At 38.9% G+C, this 17,765-nt stretch overlaps 1 protein-coding gene across 7 annotated transcripts in view; it reads left to right on the top strand.

Moving 5' to 3' along the window:
* LOC137851095 (DGAT1/2-independent enzyme synthesizing storage lipids-like) overlaps positions 1–16,639 on the top strand; it is a 28,300-nt gene extending 11,661 nt beyond the window's left edge. For 3 of the 7 annotated variants that reach the window (XM_068671873.1, XM_068671874.1, XM_068671875.1), the window contains exons 4-8: positions 367–560; positions 2,593–2,653; positions 4,402–4,541; positions 6,578–6,692; positions 16,267–16,639. In XM_068671873.1, the coding sequence (XP_068527974.1) occupies positions 367–560; positions 2,593–2,653; positions 4,402–4,541; positions 6,578–6,682 (500 nt within the window). In that variant the 3' untranslated portion in view covers positions 6,683–6,692; positions 16,267–16,639. Of the gene's footprint in view, positions 1–366; positions 561–2,592; positions 2,654–4,401; positions 4,542–5,709; positions 5,840–6,577; positions 8,839–16,266 lie in introns of those variants that run through there. The other 4 variants (XR_011092995.1, XR_011092996.1, XM_068671876.1 and 1 more) reach the window with 4 other exon arrangements.
* The last annotated feature ends 1,126 nt before the right edge of the window (positions 16,640–17,765 follow it).

Below are 17,765 nucleotides of genomic sequence, written 5' to 3'. Positions count from 1 at the left end.
TCTCCTATTGGACTTCATTTGAAAAGTAGAGCATGGGCAAGGAGACAGTGCCCCAGAGCAGACTTAACTCCTCTGAAGGGATACATGAGATATGCCAGAGTGCTTGCCTTTTTTTTTTTATTTCCATTTTTGTCCTGATTGTGGATTGTGAGATAGCATGCAACCTTACTGGAACGGAAAACATAAACTTTCAAGTTTTTTAGACTGAAATTTAGAAGCAGAACTTAATGCACCAGTCCTTCTAGCAATATCTTTGGGGTTTTAGGCTAGTAGACAACTTTTAGCCATTATGTTCTGTCTTGGGGATTTCTGCTCAATGATAGTATGAATTAATGTTTTCTGAATTAATATCATCTTACTTTGCAGGTTTTAAACTAATTGTTGAAGCATTTGAAATTTTGCACGGACCAAAAGAAGCATGTGTCAATACTCTGAAGAAAGGCTATCTGTTAGGTATTTCTCCAGGTGGAGTTCGGGAAGCACTTTTTAGTGATGAAACATACGTTATTATTTGGGGTAATCGAAAGGGCTTTGCTCAGGTTGCCATTGATGCAAAAGTGGTAAGTATGACTTGCAGAAAAAAAGTATTAAAAAAAAAAAAGCTCACTTACTGGTTCTTTCTTCCAGGGGAAGCTGTTTTGATTATCAAGTATTTGGTGTTCCATTGCTGAGTGTCATGAATACAGTCTACTTGCTTTTTAAACTACATTTCAAGACTTTTGTCCCTTTTGATAGAAGATTTTTGGAGTCACCTGGGAATAGTGTGGTCAGAAAATCCAGAGTTTAATAGAATAAGAGATAAAATTCAGGATAGTTTCTACTTTGTAAGCTTGTGCTGTTTTACACCTACCTGGTCGGGGCTGTGACGGATCAGCCTCTGACCTGAATGGCTGGAAAACAAAAGTATTTCTCTTTCTCCTATCATTGAAGTTCACTGTGACTCAGCAGACCTGCCTGTGCTGTTGTACTCATACTAGAAGCACTGGCATTACATACTGTATTGGTATTTATATACTCATAAGGGATGTCTAGGGCATATAGCAGCAGCAAGAGCTACTGCTTCTTGGTGTGTACTATTTCTTTTCAGTTCTGTCAAATATTAAGCATTGTCCCATGTCCTTGTAGACAGGTAGTTATTTATATGGGACCAACAGTGCAAGGCACATAAGTGTATGATAGATTTGAATTGTATCTATTTTAATAACCCTTTCAGAGTCCCTCTCACTCTGTATTTGTACTTGAAAGATGTGTTCATATGTGTTTAGGTGTGCGTATTCCTGATTTAAAACTAATTGTCACTCCAAGAGTTTTATATGTAGGTACTGTCAAAGAGAGACTAGTTAAGTCTCTGAATTTTATACCAAACTACAATACTCTTAAGACCTAATATTAAATATATTTCACTTTTATCAGGAGGAAGATAAATTTAAACAGGATACTTCCAACAGATTTTACTAATATGTTGTAATAGAATACAAAAGGCAATGTATGGGGTTTAACTAAGCTTGTACTGCTTATATCTATTTTATTGAACATATATTCAGTTTCTTTGTGCACTCACAAAGATCTTGCAGCTTCAATTCCACCCTCCTGCCCAATAATTGAGAGATACAGAAGAATATAAATAGTGTTGGAGGCACTCTTAATCATGAATATAATTCTACATGGAAAGAAAAACGTTTCTGAATGTCAGTACTGGGACCTTCAGCTTCCTTAGGTTCTCTTCCCAGCAGTTTGCTTGCCATAGGTAGTGCCATATAAACCAATTTGGTACATGCAGAAATTTCTTATTTCTGTGTCAAAAGCAAGCTGTTCCAAGGAAGATGGTTCTAGAATAAGAAAATGTGTTACCATTTGGCATAGGCAACTGTACTTATTCTCTGTTGTTGCACTGGATTATTTATAAACTTTTAAAACAACTTTTTAAATGACTTAATACCTGTATGAAAAGTTTAATTTACTAACTCATCTACATGCTTTAAAAAAAAAAGTTTGAAAGAATCTGGATGTGTGAAAATCTTAGAGCTCTCTTTCTGATAATTTGTTTGTAAAATGATGTTAAAAATCTTCATGTAGTAGAACCTCCCTCCCCACACAGTAAATCTTGACAGCTGTTTGCAAGTTCAAAAACAGCAATAAAAGCTTGAAATATTAACACCATTCCAAATATTCATCAGCAGAAGTGACTCACAGACCTATACCAAATATGACATATGTGAAGCAATGCAATCAGCACAGTAGAGCTGAATCAGACAAGTTTAGGGTCCCAGTCCTGTCAATTCTTTGAGCATAACCACAGATTAAGGAAGAGGTTTAACCACTTAATTCACAAATGTGCAAATACTTCTAGACAAGAGGAGGCTTAAATGCTTCACAGGTTCTGAAAACCTGTACTGCTTTAAGAAAATGGACTTGCTGAAACTTCATGGGAGAAGGTTGCAGAAGAACTTAATGAATCCTTGTTTTGCTCTCTGTATGTCCTTGTATGACAAACACTTCTGAAATGAATTTGCACATTGGGTTTAAGTGAGGTAGAATTCTTTTAGATAGTGTTATTTTCATTGAATTCTTAATATTTTTTTTCCCTCCTAGCCCATCATTCCTGTGTTTACACAAAATGTTCGAGAAGGCATTAGGACATTAGGAAAAATAAGTAAGATATTTTATATATACTTCTTGTAGTTTATTTTTCAATATGTGTTTAGTCTATCTCTCTAGAAATAAGCCCCATGTAAATCTGAGATCTGGCATAGCCTTGTTCCTTGAGGCTTGCTCACCAGCAGAATCCAGAGACTTATTTAGATTTAATATCAGCATTAGATGTGGTATTGGCTCACCGAAGTTATTATCAACATGATAATGTGCCTTCAAAAAGAAGTAGTAGAAAGGAAAAAGTAGCCAGAAAAAGGCAAATAGCTAGCATCTGCTAGACCAACTCTAGGTTTTCTGCTGTTAGGAAGCAAGGGTTTACAGTTGACAGTATCTTTAAACATTCTCTTAATACTCTATGCTTAGACCCCTATCTGTCTTTAAAGGGTTTGTAATGTATTTCATCTGTAGTTAGTATACTGTGCAGCGTTAAACCTGTAGTTTCTCACAGAATCTTGCTGTTGCCTGCTCTCTTTCCTCATTTCTGGGAGTTCCAGCACATTAACAGATGGGTGTTTGTCTGGAGAGTCCACTCTGGGATGATTAGCTGCTCATCTCTCTGCTGATCTACTCTTTTTAACTTCTTCTGTGCCTTTTTTTTTTTTTGTGTTCTTCAACTTGCTGCTAGCAGAAAGGACCTGAACAGCCTCCACTGAACAGCATGTTCTCTTTAAAATATGGCATCATCATCTTCATCAAAGGACTGCAGGACAAAACAATTCCATTTCTTTTCCCCTCTAATTAAAAGCTATATATTGCATGGAGAAAGCCCAGGCATCCAATGTAGATGTGCACAGTGATTCACACATTCTTCAGATGCTACAGAAATAAATAGCAATTAATTGTTAGTGTGTTCCAGAGAATCTTCCCAAACTGGAAGTTTAAGCCAGGAAAGTATTGTGACCTGTGTAATACAACAGAGGTGCTGGAGGATTTTAATTCTCTTCATTGCTCCTGTTCAAACACATTGCTCTTGCTTGAGTAGTATTTGAGTATTCTTTGTTCTTATAGGTTGTGTACAGAAAAATTCACATCTGTCACTAAAGATGTTTTTTTATGCCAACACTAAGTTAAAGGAATTTCTTGTCTAGAATTGAAGAAGAGAATATTAGTACTCATTTTGAAAGGAATTTATTCTAGTTGCATTTGGGACAGATGCTTAGGAAGTGACATGAAGAAGTGTCCTCTTACAGCTGATTGAAATTTTTATTGCTGTTTTCTTCTTTGTGTATTGTTTCACTGCAAAGCAGTGTGTGGTCTGAAAGAGCAATTCAGCATATCAGCATGACTGGCTTTTAGGTAGACTATTTAAGACTATTTCTGTTCCTTTAGACCTCAGTGGGATTAAACAGAACAGTCTTCTACCATTACTGGTTTCTTAAGCTAACCTGTAAAATTAGCTAAATGGTAAAAATGGTAACCCCTATTTGTGTGTGTTCCCTTACGCTCCAGAAGCAGCTACAGACCTTTCTCTGCTTTCATCTTTGCAGCTATTCTTTGGGGGGTGGGGGTGGATATTTCTAAAATGAGTTTGGAAGCAAGTCTTATGTCGGTGTTAATGCAAATTTTGGAAAATGAAAGGTAGAATGACACATTCTGTTGAGATGACACATTTGAGAATCTGGGTCACTGGCTGGATTACTTGACAATCCAGTTTCAGGTTTAAAACATGGTGAGGGGAAAAAAAAACATGGTGGAGTAATCTCAGTCTCTCTCTTCTCTCCTCCCCTACCTTTTTTTTTTTAATATTAGAAATACTTAGGAAACTATATGAACGTATTAGATTGCCAGTAGTTCCTATGTACGGTGGGTTTCCAGTCAAGCTTCGTACATTTATTGGAGAACCCATTCCATATGATCCAAACATAACTGCTGAGGAACTGACTGCTAAGGTAAGACAGATTTGCATATTATATATGTGTGTGTGTGTATATATATATATATTTAAAGTATTTACTGTTTTAATAGAAAACACTGGAATATTCTTGTCAAGATAGTGATTCCTGTTGTGGAACTAATTGTAGAAGTTGATGGAATTGTGGTAAACTTTGTACTTGCTTACCTCTAAAATATTCCTCCTAATGGCTGATGTATTGCTATACCTCGCAGGTGTTCTAGGCCTTTTAAAGTCAATACTGTATTCTTTATCTGCTTCAGGAAACAACTTGCTTTAGGGCCTAAGGAAGTTCAGTCAGATAAAATTGCTCTGGGCTGCTAAAGAAAGTCATGGGCTTCATCCAGGGAAAGTGTTCTGGATCTTGATCACTTAGAAAATTACCAATGAAGCCTTTAAAATACAGTGAATCTGTGGTCACAAACTGTTGAAATTCCATGCAATGAAACAACTAAAGCTGAATCCTTTCATGACTTCGTACAGTCTATTTCCATTTCTATTTCCTCCAACTTCTCACCCCACAAATTAACTCTTTGAATGTTTGCCTTCTTCAGATTTAGGTGGTTTGTAGAGAAGCTTGTCAGTATTCATTCAACTCGTGAATAGATTTCACAGTGCAGATATAAAATGTGTGAAGCAGTCAGATTGAGGGCACCAAAACAGCCATTTTGAAAGCTTCGCAGGGGGTCTTGTTTAGCATTCTGAAAACTTAATCTGAAAGATCCTTGTTTTGACAATGCAGGTGTAAGGTCGATTTTCTGTCATCACCTGCTTATCATCTCATTAGATCACTGCAAAATGACATTTTGAAATGTTTATCTGCATTATCTTATGCCCTGTTTATGGCAAACTGAGTGCTTCTTTTGGGGGTTCAGTCTAACAGAGCCTCAGCACTGTTGGTTTGCAGAAGCAATTGTGTGTGTTTAAATGACTTTCAGCCATGCTTTGGAATCTTACATTTGTACACGCCCTCACTTCCTTCTGCCTTAAGGGTGCATTCTGCTAGATAAAGCCTGTGGAACGTGAATCCCCTAGAATCCTAGAGTGATTTTAATGTGCTTCATCTCATGTTTCAGACTATGGCATGGTATTCATTTTCCCATTATGTATAGCAAAGGAAAACGTGAACTTAATTTTTTCCTAATAGAAGCTAAGGACACTGTAAGGACACTTAGGACATGGACAGGGACCTGCTCCCGGGACTTAGCAATTGATAACTTACTTCACAGGAACAGTGAGAGCTTGTACCAAGAATATCTCTTCCCCTTGTTGACCCATGGTCTGCAAAAGCAGTAGGTCTCTGTTCTGTCTCTTGTCTTAAGAGTTTAATAGTCTGTGCTTCTGTAGACAGAACATGGAAGTTGCTATGTGTTTTCACCATAGTTTTTGTGTATTGCTGTTTTTCAGTGTTCCCCATGCAGGGGAACTTATATAATAGAATGGCTGTTACTAACTTCTGGGCTTGCTAAATTTTTGAGTGCAAGTGAATAATGCTGTTGTGTGCAGTTACTTAGGTGTGATCTAAGCATGCTTTGCTGGACCAGTTCCTTTAGGGGGACTTGGATGCAGGGATAATTATTTTGTAAAAGCCAAACGTACTTAGGTGGGACACAACTGTGTTTCCAGGGCTGCTTCTGATCCTGAGTAGAAGCAAAATTCTTGCATGCAAAGTGTTACTGATGCAAACCTGTGCATAGGCAGAAGATTGAGTTGCAGTGCAGTATACAGGTACTGACATGCTTTATAGATCTAGGTCTCTGCTAGCTTACTCCATCACCATTTTACTATTGCGTATCACTAATAGGGCTTGTGAACACAGCTAACACAGATGAAAGATACTAGTTTGCTGGTTTGTTTCTTGGTAGTGATGCCATGGACAAATCATGTGGGCTTAATCATGGAAAAAATAGTGTTTTGTATTTGCAATAGTTCTCTTTTTCATCCTTTCAAATTTTGGAGCCTAGAAATGGTGTTCGTGTGTGAACAATATAAAGATGACTTAATTTGACCCAACCCTTTTCTCTTTCCTTACAGACAAAAGCAGCACTCCAGGCCCTAATAGAAAAACATCAGAAGATACCAGGAAGTATATGTAGGGCTTTAATGGAACGATTTCAAACGCGACAGAAAGAAGACTAAGGTCTTCTGAGTAAGCTACTATTTAGTTACAATATTCTTAAAGTCATAAATACAACTTACTCATTCTTCTAATCATAGTTTTTTAAATACTGTCCTAATGATACTGCTGTATATTTTAAGATATATGACAATTTCCTTTCCTTTTTCCCTTGTCCAGTATTGGGCTCAGGAGCCCAAACTTTACATTTTACCCCATTACAAATGATTTAACTTTTGACAAATGCATTCCTATGTTGAAAGTGTTCATGCAAAAAAGACACTTCAGGTCTTTCTTTTTAGAGTCTCATCTTTTTTTTTTCTCCCATCACCATCAAATGGTTTTTCTCCCAACCATCAAATGGTTGTTGCTTTAATCTTGATGTTAGACCCTAGCTCTGCAGTGGGTCTTAGTGTCTTAATCATCATCACAGCAAATAGGTTTTATAGGCCAGATTAACTCTACAGCATTTATTAAAACTTTCTCTAGGTTATTGCTTTCATGCTGCTGACAAACGTGTTGCTGACAGTAGCAGTTAACCTTCTGTGGCCTGCAGTACCTCTAGCTATGCCTGTAAAACCTGCAGTGAAAACTGTTTGGTTTTACTGGCTTTGCTCAGAAAGCAATGAGTAGAGAAACCTGCAGTGATCCAAGCAGGTTTGTTACGAAAACCAGTCTGGTGTGGAGCGAATCACAACACGACAGCATGGCTGCTATTCCAAGCTGAGCCTTAATGGATATTTACCCTGAACTACAGCGTTGTCCTGTATGCTTAGTGATTCTGAATGTGCAAATTCTCCTTCAAATGGATGAAAGAAGCACTTAAACTTTAAGAAACAGAAATTAGGGTACTATTTAGTAACACAAGGAAAGCTTTATAATAAAGGAAAGAAAAAAATAATACAACACTCCTTTAAAAAGTAATGGTTCTTTTGAAAAACAGTGTGTGTGTATATGTATTTTATACATGTAAACTGTTAAATCTCCATATTCTTCAAACATAGTTTTTATGTAAGTTATTAAATCAGGGTTGAGAGGGAGGTTCTATATACTTCCCATAAGTAAAAAGCATTGAAGAAACAGGAAGAAGTTGTAGGGTTGGGCTTTTGTGCACTTACAGTAAATTACTTTTTTTCTTCCCTGCACTAAAGCCTACACTTGTATTATCCAAATAGGAAATATCTGAAATATTTCCTCTGATTGCCAGCAAGTTTAATCTACAGCTCTTTAAAAAGTTCTTAGATGCTAATTTGTTTTGGAATGAGGACAAATTCCCTAAGAAAGGGTAAAAGAGTGTTTCTGTATATTATGTGGTCTTTCAATAGTGTTGGGTTTTGACTTTTTTTCTTATAGAAGACAACCCTCAACTTCTTAAAAGAGCAGTTATATTCAAATAAATATCCACTACCCCAAACACATAAATATGTGCTTTGGTTTTATATTCTTTAAACTGTGAAAAATCAGTCGATTACATAGCTGCATCTGGAGGATACCCTATATTAGAATAATGTAGACTCTTTCCCATACAGTGAGAAATCATGTTTTGAAAAAACCCAAAAGCTTTCTTATTTTATAATGTTTTTTTTTTTTATATATAAAAGCCTTTTATATGGTGCTGAATTAATTTTTTTAAGGGTTTGTAAAAATCATGTTGCGCCAAAGCAAATGCCCATTTTGAAGTTTTAAAAAGTATCAAAGCTTTTATTTGAAGGCAAGGTTGTCCTTTAAATTTATCAGAATGTGTTTCAAAAATATTGTGTTCACACAGTATATCATTAAAACTGGTAATGCCAAGTTGCTACATTGGAGTGCGACATACATATGACTTGTGCTTTTGATATCTATCTGGAGGAAAATGTAAATCGGTCTGTGTTGTGAAATTCTCAAAGGCAGCTGAATGTAATTGAGTGTTGAGGTTGTATGTACAAGAAAACTCAGTTTAAAAGTTTCCAGTAGGCATGAACAGACCTGTTGTGATCCAAGATTTTGTAAAATTTATTTTGCTAAATGTAGGATATTTGATGCAATTTTTGTCCCTTAAAGTATTGAAAGATGAGTATGAAAAGTGAAGGTCAGTATTGCAACTCTTGTTTGTACTTGTATAGGCCTTTCGTATTTATTTCTCTATATGAAATTGTATAAAAGACACCTTTCAAATAAAATTGACAGTTGGAACAGGTTTCTGAGGTTTTGTGTTGTGTTTAAACTAAATGAAATTATACATAGCCTGCGCTGCTGAACCTTTGTGTATGGAATGATTTAAAGGGAAAGTAATGGAGGCAACAGTGGAAAATAGGACAAAAGTCCCATAAGGAACTAGGTCTCAGTTTTAATAGTTGTAATCAATGTCGCAGGAGGCCTTAAGAGGCACAGCAACACCACCGTGATTACATTTAAGATTCCACAATAAGAAGTAAGTCATAAACACTGACTAATAGGATTTATTTGTGCAAGTAGGGTAGATAATCATTTGCACACCCAATTTTGTTGAGTAGGAGGGGGGGACAGATCTGGAGACTTACACAAACAGGATTACAAACTGCTTTTAGCTGATTTGTTTTACTGTGTGTTAGGCAGAAGTACTTAAAGGAAATTTTCACAGCATTAGACTAAACCACTGATTACACGATTAGCCTTTGGATACGCTGAAGACTTTCCAGATTTCTCCATGCGAACAGCATAACCAGGATGTGTGCATTTTGAGGTTGTTTAGAAGTAGGAATAGAGTGGCTGCTGTACTGATAAGTATTTGTCATTAGCTCTCAGCAAGATAGCAAACCTCCTACTGGCCAATTTACTGCCCTGTTGTGTAACAGCAGAGCTCAGCCTGCCCATCTATTATTAGGATGCTTTCATATGAAATTAATCACTGAAATGCAAGCTAGAGCAGTTAATCAGCATTGTCAAGACCATTGTGCGATTCATCTTGTATTGGGTTTGCTGCACAAGTACACCATTATGTTGCTTCATCCTGTTATTCTGAAGAGAAAGATACAGTTCTGGGGACACTTAACTTGTTAGCACTGGCGTGCTTAATCCCTGTCGTACCAACAGGGTGCCAAAAGTAAATGTGCTTAGAATTGCTGCATGAGCCTAATAGCATGGAAGATGCATATTAAGAAAGATAAGGCTCCTAAACATCTCTACTGAAACTTCATGAGACTATATGATGCCACTTATTTTCTACAAAGGTCTTTGACAACACAGACCAATGATGCTAATGCCCATTTTACTATATATATTTATATATTTTATATATATTTAACATTCAGGACTAGCTAAAATGAATGGTGGTCTCAAAGCAAATTATTCTTCTCATCATGAGTTATTCACAGTATTTGCTTGTTTGCTTTTCTTAAATAATTTTGTTCTGCACAGACTGTTAATAACAGGATATTAATATCTTGGGTTTTGGTCACTACATACACAGTGATACCAGATGTTGCCTCCTGAAACATTATTCAATTGTTATAGTGATCTCTCTGTATCAAAAAATTGCTCACAAAAGTTTTTCTTAAAAAAAAAAACCAAAAAAAACAACTTGCTTATGCACATATAAAGTAGGTGCAATACTTCTCTCCCCACTATGAAGTTGAGTCAGCTGTTACAGAAACAAACCTATCCTACCAGGTCTTGTGTTACAGCCAGCACATGTGAGCAAGACCTCTTTAAATTTCTTTTGAGTACTTCTGCCTACCATGCAGTAACCCAGATCAGCTAAAAGTAGTCTGACAGCAAGACTGTCTACACCGGTTACTGTAACTGGAGAGAAAGTGCAGCGTGATTCTTCAAATTATGTTTGGCTCCTGTTTCCTAGCTAATTTCATTGCATGCTCTAGAAACAAGAGATGTTCTAACAAAATAGAGAAAATCTTATGTTTAAAAATACATATTAAAAAGCACTGAAGTTGCAAGAAACTTGAAGTTGAAAAGCAAGTTGAAGTTGAAAGTTGAAGTTGCAAGGCAAGAAACTGAACTAAAAATACTTAATTTTTACCTAGTTCCTTTTAACGAGAAATAATTTACTAAATGTCAGGGTGGTCAAGAATTCATAATTTAATGTCATCTTTACAGGGAATTTGTAGCAGGTGAATTGGGGTGATTCCTGTTGCAGATATACCCAATCTTCATGTATTCCAGACTGTTTTTTACTCCTCTTTTTTTTTTTTTTCCCAATAGTGGTCTTGTACGGCTGGGTCTGTGCTGTGCACAGAGCAGTTCCAGTGCTTCAATTACTACTTAGGCAGGAACAAAAGTATAGAACCCAATAAGCATTTGCTAGTTCTCTTTTTGATCTCTTTGAAGGCTACGAAAGATACCTAGAAACGCTTCTGAACTCCTATTCCAGCTGCTGTGATGGAGCTGCCGGTTCTCCAGACACGTCTTAATGGTTGGATTTCGTACCTTACGATATGAAATCTACTTTCATCACGGATCCACAAAAACTTTAAAAGTGCCCTGTCCCTTCTGAAATGTATTCATTTTCTTTTGTGGCTATTGTCCATTGGATTAATTTTCTTAACCAGCTGGCACAGCAGCTGAAGGCTTGTGTGGTCGATTTTTTTTCCCCTGTAGATTTCCACATTCCTGACAGACTTTTTGGCATGTTGAACTTGCTTTGTGAGAACAAGCTTGAGGGAAAAGGCTTCCTGTAACTTGGCTCAGTCTCTAAAGGCTGTGAATGAGAAATATGAAACAAGGCCTACCAATGAAACAAGCACACCCAAACCCCAAAGTGGCTTTGGAATCCTAATTCTGGATAATCTTGAGTCACATTTAGAGAAATAAAGCAGCCCGGCCCCTTTTTCTCCTTGCAAAAACCTTCTGCTGGCACAGAAACATAGCAGATCTGGCGTTATTTTCAAGGCTGAACTTGCCATCTTAGTTGAGCCGTGGCAGGGGGGATTTTGGAAGGAGCAGCCTCAGAAGAAGGCCCGGCCACCCCATGTTCAGTGGCTCAAGTACCCTCAAATATCTAGCTCAGCCCAGGGCTGGCTCAGGTACAGCTGGACACTAGAAATTACAGCTGAGGAGATAACTTAGTTAAATTCTGGTCGTTGTTTGTGCACATCCCACCGCCACCTTTAAGATCCCCACACAGAGCAAACCTTACGAGGGAACACTGCTGTTCTGACAAGTGAAAAAGCATTATATAAAGAGCCTCTGGTATCTTCTGTCAGACATACAGCATCCGCAAACACCGCTTCTGGGAGGTAATAAGGCTTCTGCACAGCAGCTTTGATAGATGAACTGACAGATGCTCTTAGACTACGTAAATTATCCAGCCCTTCTGGTGGAGCATCTGGGCTGTACGTGGACCTAACGTTAGGCTGAACACACCAGCTTCAGCTCGCTGTGGTTGCTCCATGCACGGTGCCTCGTTATTTATTTTTTTTTTTCAGTGCTTTCTTTATGGCACAGTGGATGTACATTTTGGCAAACGTTTAAAATTGGAGGATTGATTTTGTTGCTGTCTGCACAAAGCTAAGGGGAGCTCAGTGTGTAGGTGGCTAAGCACCCACCGGTGCCCAGAAACACACTGAGAAGAATAGTGGGAATAGAGAGTTGACAGAAAAAGGCGGACAGAAAATAACCAACGGAGTGCATTAATCAGTCTTTTTTTAGTTTCTTACCTCTTAGCATCTTCTGACTATTAATGGCTACAGGACCAGATACTATCTAATCTTATTACTTAGTCAGCAGCATATGTGTGTGTGTGTGCACGCGTGATTCCCTGTTTCATCTGTATAAACAGGAACGTGGGACCTACTTTAGCTACTGTTGCAAGACAAATCGCAGAGCATTATTATTCAATCTGCCTGCTACTTTTGGGAATGTCTAGATGATATCTTTCCTGCTTGCTTTGTCATTATTTTGCTTAATCATTTTTTATTAGCTTGTGGACTAAGTAGTTTCTGTAGATGTGCTGATTTCTAACAGACCATCCCTTCAAACAACAAAACATGGACCATACCATGACAGCAAGGAAATAATGGTTCCTGGGTTATCAGGCACATTACCGTAAGTGTAGGAATGAAGTCTTTAAGAATATTTTCATCAACCGGGAGGTTGCACCTCTGAGGATCTGGGCCCCATTTCCAGTGTCTAAAATGGATAGCATCCATGTTAGCAGCATGCTCGCATCAGGACAAATAAAGCCTGAAATGCTCCGGTCCCAAAGTACAAATATTTGCAATACTGGTCTTCCTGAGCGCCAAAGTAACATACAGAGGAACATCAGGTTCAGCAATGAGGGAAACAGACACACTCAGATATAAGGGATTGTTGGCTACTGATGCAATTTCACCCAGAGAGGGGGGACCTCTTGAAAAAGACTTATTCTTTTGTCAAGGCTGTCCTTCAAAGGAGTTTTATCTCCTTGGCAAGCTGTCCTGTTTCACCAGTCACTCATGCTTTCCAGGGAGGTGCCAAGCAAGAGATGGGAAAGGAGACATGAAGAATGAAAACACGAGCCTGTAGTATCAGCTTTTTGGGACAGAAGGAGAATGTGCTTCCATCAAATTCAATCAGATTTAACATTAAACTACTGGGAACAACAACTATTTTGCAACTGGGGAGAACAGAAAGTATTTGGCTGAGCATTGGTAGGATGCATTGGAAGGTGGAGGTGATTCATCCCAATGTAAATGCCATTGCTGGGGTGGGGCAAAGTCAAATTGAAGATGTTCAGCAGGTGATGGCAGCTCTCTGAAATAAATAAATCAAATGGAGAAAATACAACAGGCTCCATGTAGTTCATTTGCTGGTGAGCCAAGTTTCCTTTCCTGGGATCCTGTGCTGTTCTGTGTGTGTGCTGGATTCACCTTTTATTTCATCAGAAAAGCCTGAAGGTTGATTTCTCTCAAGAAATCCACTGACATTACAAGAACACATCAAAAATGGAAACTCGATCCTGCTTTTTTTTTTTTTTTTCTCTTACATACTTTTTGCCTCTTAGCTCAGTGAGCAATGCTGCCCCTCACCAATTCCTGCTGTCCCCAGCATGGAAATGGATTAATATTTAGCAAGGCAGGTTTTCTTAGGTTTGAAAAACTGTCAAAATGCAAGATGGCTCAGTGATGCTCAGATAGTGCAGTTGTGCCCCTTTTTAAGATGAAAGGAAAACGTGTTTTGTATGCCTGATCCTCAATGTCCTTTGCCCCTTGGGTGCTTCTTTCACACTTGCAAATACAGAAGCAATAACTCCTAGCATGGAAAAACACAACATTGCATCACTTTTGCAGGCATCCAAGGGCAAACAATGGAGGGATCTTTGCACGGGGAAGCTTACAGTATAAAAAATGGGATGATTTGCAAACTTTTTGGCTGTTTTTTTCTTTCCTCTCCTCCCCCGGGCATACTGGCTGAAAGTTTGCAGCCAGCGTTTCTAATGTCAGAAACAATGAGGTCATGAGAATTTAAAAGCACTGCTGCCTTGGCACGAGTGGGAAACCACACTGCTGAAGCAGAGGTTATTCCTCTGAATACTTCAGCTGAGATTTAATACCAAATCCTACATTCACGTCCTGGCAGCATGCAGGAAGAGCTCAGGTCAGGGCTGTATACCAGGTAAAATGGCAGCGATGCAAACTGGCATGCAGGAAGTAAGCTATTCAGGCATGGGCCCCATGATATGGACTGAAAATGTCAGCACAAAAGAGCAGCTTCTGCTTAAAAACTGGACATGCAGGGCCTGGGAAGTGCCAGGACACGGCACGCTGCCTGTCCAGGGGTAGGCAGCAGCTGACGGTGCCCAGCTCCATTTCTCATCCTCCCTGCTACGCTTGTCCAGCTGTGTCTCCTCACTGCTTCTCCTTTTGTATGGTCTGATCTGGACACTTACACCTTCATCTCTAGGCACTGCCTTTGCATATTTGTCCTAGAACTCCAGGCGTTTGTAAGAGAAATTGCAAAAAGATGCCGAGACCAGAAGCTTCTCTGCTTTCTTCCCACTGCACCAGATGCCTTAATAAGAAGTAAATCTTCTATTAAGAGATCTGGCTTCCTGTGTGAATTCAAATGACACCTCTTCAGAACTTCTTTTGAATCGAGGTAGCAGATAATGCAGAGCAAATTATTGCTTCTGATAACTCAAGTTTCAGAGAAACGTCAGATAAATTCTTCAAGGCAAACTGTAATGAACACGAGGCTTTTATGTTCTTCCAAGATTTTTTGTTTTTCTCTAAGGCTGCCCTGTTTTTTCTTCCTCTTCCTTTAGGAAATGTGAGGGCTGTGATCTCAAAATATGTTGCATGGGTGCACACAAGAAAAAGTACTCCAAAGGATAAAAGTGCTACCAAACACTTCCCTTCCTACTTTAATTCTGCTTCAGGCAGAAATAGAAACAGAGCATATTATCTCTGTGCACAGGAAGAAGCATCCTGTGGCATAGTATGCTGGTGAAATGAATTATCTATGCAAGAAAAGTTAATTAAGAAAAAGGTTTTATGAGATCTGTATTTAAAACAATATTAAAAGAAGTTGAAATTGAGGTTTCTCGTGTACCACTTGTTTGCACTACCAATGAAATGCCATAAGTGACTGGAAATTCAGTGCAGTGACTTCTCAGCCACAGCTCGGAGGGGATGTGTCTCAGAGCAGAGCAGATCATCTGCCCATATCGCCATGTAAACCAAGGCACACGCTGGTGAGGTCTGCTTCAGATCATGGGTAAAAATTCTGGCAAGAAGACTTGCCCTTTTGCAATTCCAGGGGGTTGTGTAACAGATAAAACAGACACAGACCATGCAGCAGTCTTATTCTGGCAATCTATTCAGGGAAACTGAAGACAAGTTTTGTTTTGTAACTCTCTGTAAAAAAGCCTCACAGAGATGCTCTACAGGGAAGAAAAATTATTTTCCGTGCTAGATTAATATGTCACTTTAATGAAATCCTGTCCCAGTAGGGTGTTGAAGAAGACATTATCACTAAAATCTGGGGCAAAGCATCATCCAGCCTCATGTCTTACTATCACAGAGTAACAATTTGAGATAAGGTGGTGTGTCCAAATAAAAAAACCCTACTACCAATACACAAATAGCACAGCGTTGGATAGTTACAACTTTAAAGATCAGGTGGATCAGATATTAAAGCAAAAGCTCATCTAAAGCTTGATTAAGTATTAGCTACAACTCACACACGGCAGCTCATGCTTTAGAAAGATTTGACTGCAAGGCATGTCTCTTCTTAATTACCAACACTCTCCTGTCAGCTAATGGTTGGGGCAGAGCTCCTTCTCCCCCAGAGCTGTAGCCCCTGCACGGGCACCAGGGCTTCTCACTGGAGACAAAACAGCCCATTTCCTCCTTTATACCATAAGACTTAACTTAAACTTCAACCTCATTTTTCCTTTACAAGCTCATAAAAGTCTGCACTGAGTGTGCTGCTCACATGGATATGATGTTTGGAGATGTTGATTAAGGGTTACCCTTAAGGTATGCTATACGCTTTAGGCTATAACAGTGTTTAAGCACACAGCAATTATTTACATTCCTTTGGAGGCTTAAAATGCCTCCACAGAAATGGAGAGTGTTCTAGCCCATTATGGGCCAGCAGGGAGTCCTCATTTCTAACTTTATTTTTGTCTGTTTGTGTGTTTGCTTTTTAGATTTGAAAATATGGGTGAAGTGGAGTGACACATAAAAGTCAAAGAAACTGCAAGTCAGCACAATGGATCCTGGGAAGAAACCGGAGGCAAAAGGTGACACTACTCTAACCAGTCAGAGAAGTTGTTCTGGAGATTAAGTTTCCTCCCTTTATCAGGACATTGGTAGGACACACCTGAGGACATGAGACCTCTGATGAAGTACCACACAGGTACAATGTAACCTCTCCCACTGCTGCACTGGCATAGCTTGCTGGAATCTGAATCATCATGAGAAGGTGACAGTGTCTGAAACATAGACACTACAGATGGCAAGCACAGCCCCAAGCAAAAGCACATCCCCAAAGAAAAGCACACACACACAAAAAAAAACAAATACCAGAGACAAACAGGCCTTTAAAATAAATGAATGAAGAAACAAACAAAAAAGAGAAAGCCTTAAAGGGAGACCCTTGGAAGAGTTACAAAGATCTCTAGGAAGAAACAATGCAATAAGGACGGGGTGAATTGCATAATGCTGCCTGATCCATCTAGAGGGAGCCTCCAGATGTTCCCTGTAACTCTCACGTAAGTACAAGTTGTGAAATAGCTAGTTTGCTCTTGAGTAGCAGTGAGAAAATTAACACTGTCTGTAATCTAGGCAGCCAAGACGAAGCTAGAATGGTGCACAGGTATCAGGGGAACAGCACAATTACGTTCTTGGTAGAATTTGCTTCAGAGCAGGTTTCCAAATTAGTTCATTATTCATGACAATGTCTTCTTTTACAGGGAGATGCAAGTTGTCTCATCAAGAAAATGCAGCTGGTGGATGCAGGAGTCAAAGCTTATTTTTCCAAAAGCATCCTCTAATGCCACTGTACATTGAGACGCTTTGAATATTCAGTCTGAAAAACAATGCCCACATTTTTCAGAGCTGCTGAGCATCTCTGGATCCCACCTGAGAGGACCAGATCTGCAGGCCCTGACAACCCTCCAAAACGCCAGGGTAAGCCCCAGCGAAACCATGTTTCCTGCAGACAGACATCATTGCCCAGTGACTTTTTTGTCGCTGATTCCAGGTGGAAACAAACATCCCTGCAGAGCACTGTGCAAGACGAGAGACTCAGTAATGGACTAAGCTGGAGACAAACAGAGACTACCTGCGGTAAAGACAGATGCTTCTGGCACCAAGCCAGTGCTCAGACGACTTTCCCCTTTTTATTGACTTCTGCTTCCAACAATGGAGTTGATCACATTCCAAATTGGGACTCCTGTGAACTTTACAGACACAGGAAATTTAAGGTCAATACAAGATTAACTTGCTTAAAACTATGAGATAGTTTGGAGATGAACTGCAGGAGCCATAATAATCCATTAGCTCAATTTCAATTTATTTATAAAGCTAAAGTACTTAGGCTTATCCCTCTATACTTTGGGACATTATCATTGATCTTTCCCTCTCTAAGCTGGTCTACTTGGTTAATAATGCCAGTTCTGTGAGTGCCTGTGGCAGTCACACAGCA

This window comes from Anas acuta, chromosome 2 (genome assembly GCF_963932015.1).
Source record: "Anas acuta chromosome 2, bAnaAcu1.1, whole genome shotgun sequence".
Lineage (NCBI taxonomy): Eukaryota > Metazoa > Chordata > Aves > Anseriformes > Anatidae > Anas > Anas acuta.
This window is presented reverse-complemented; position numbering and strand designations above follow the sequence as displayed.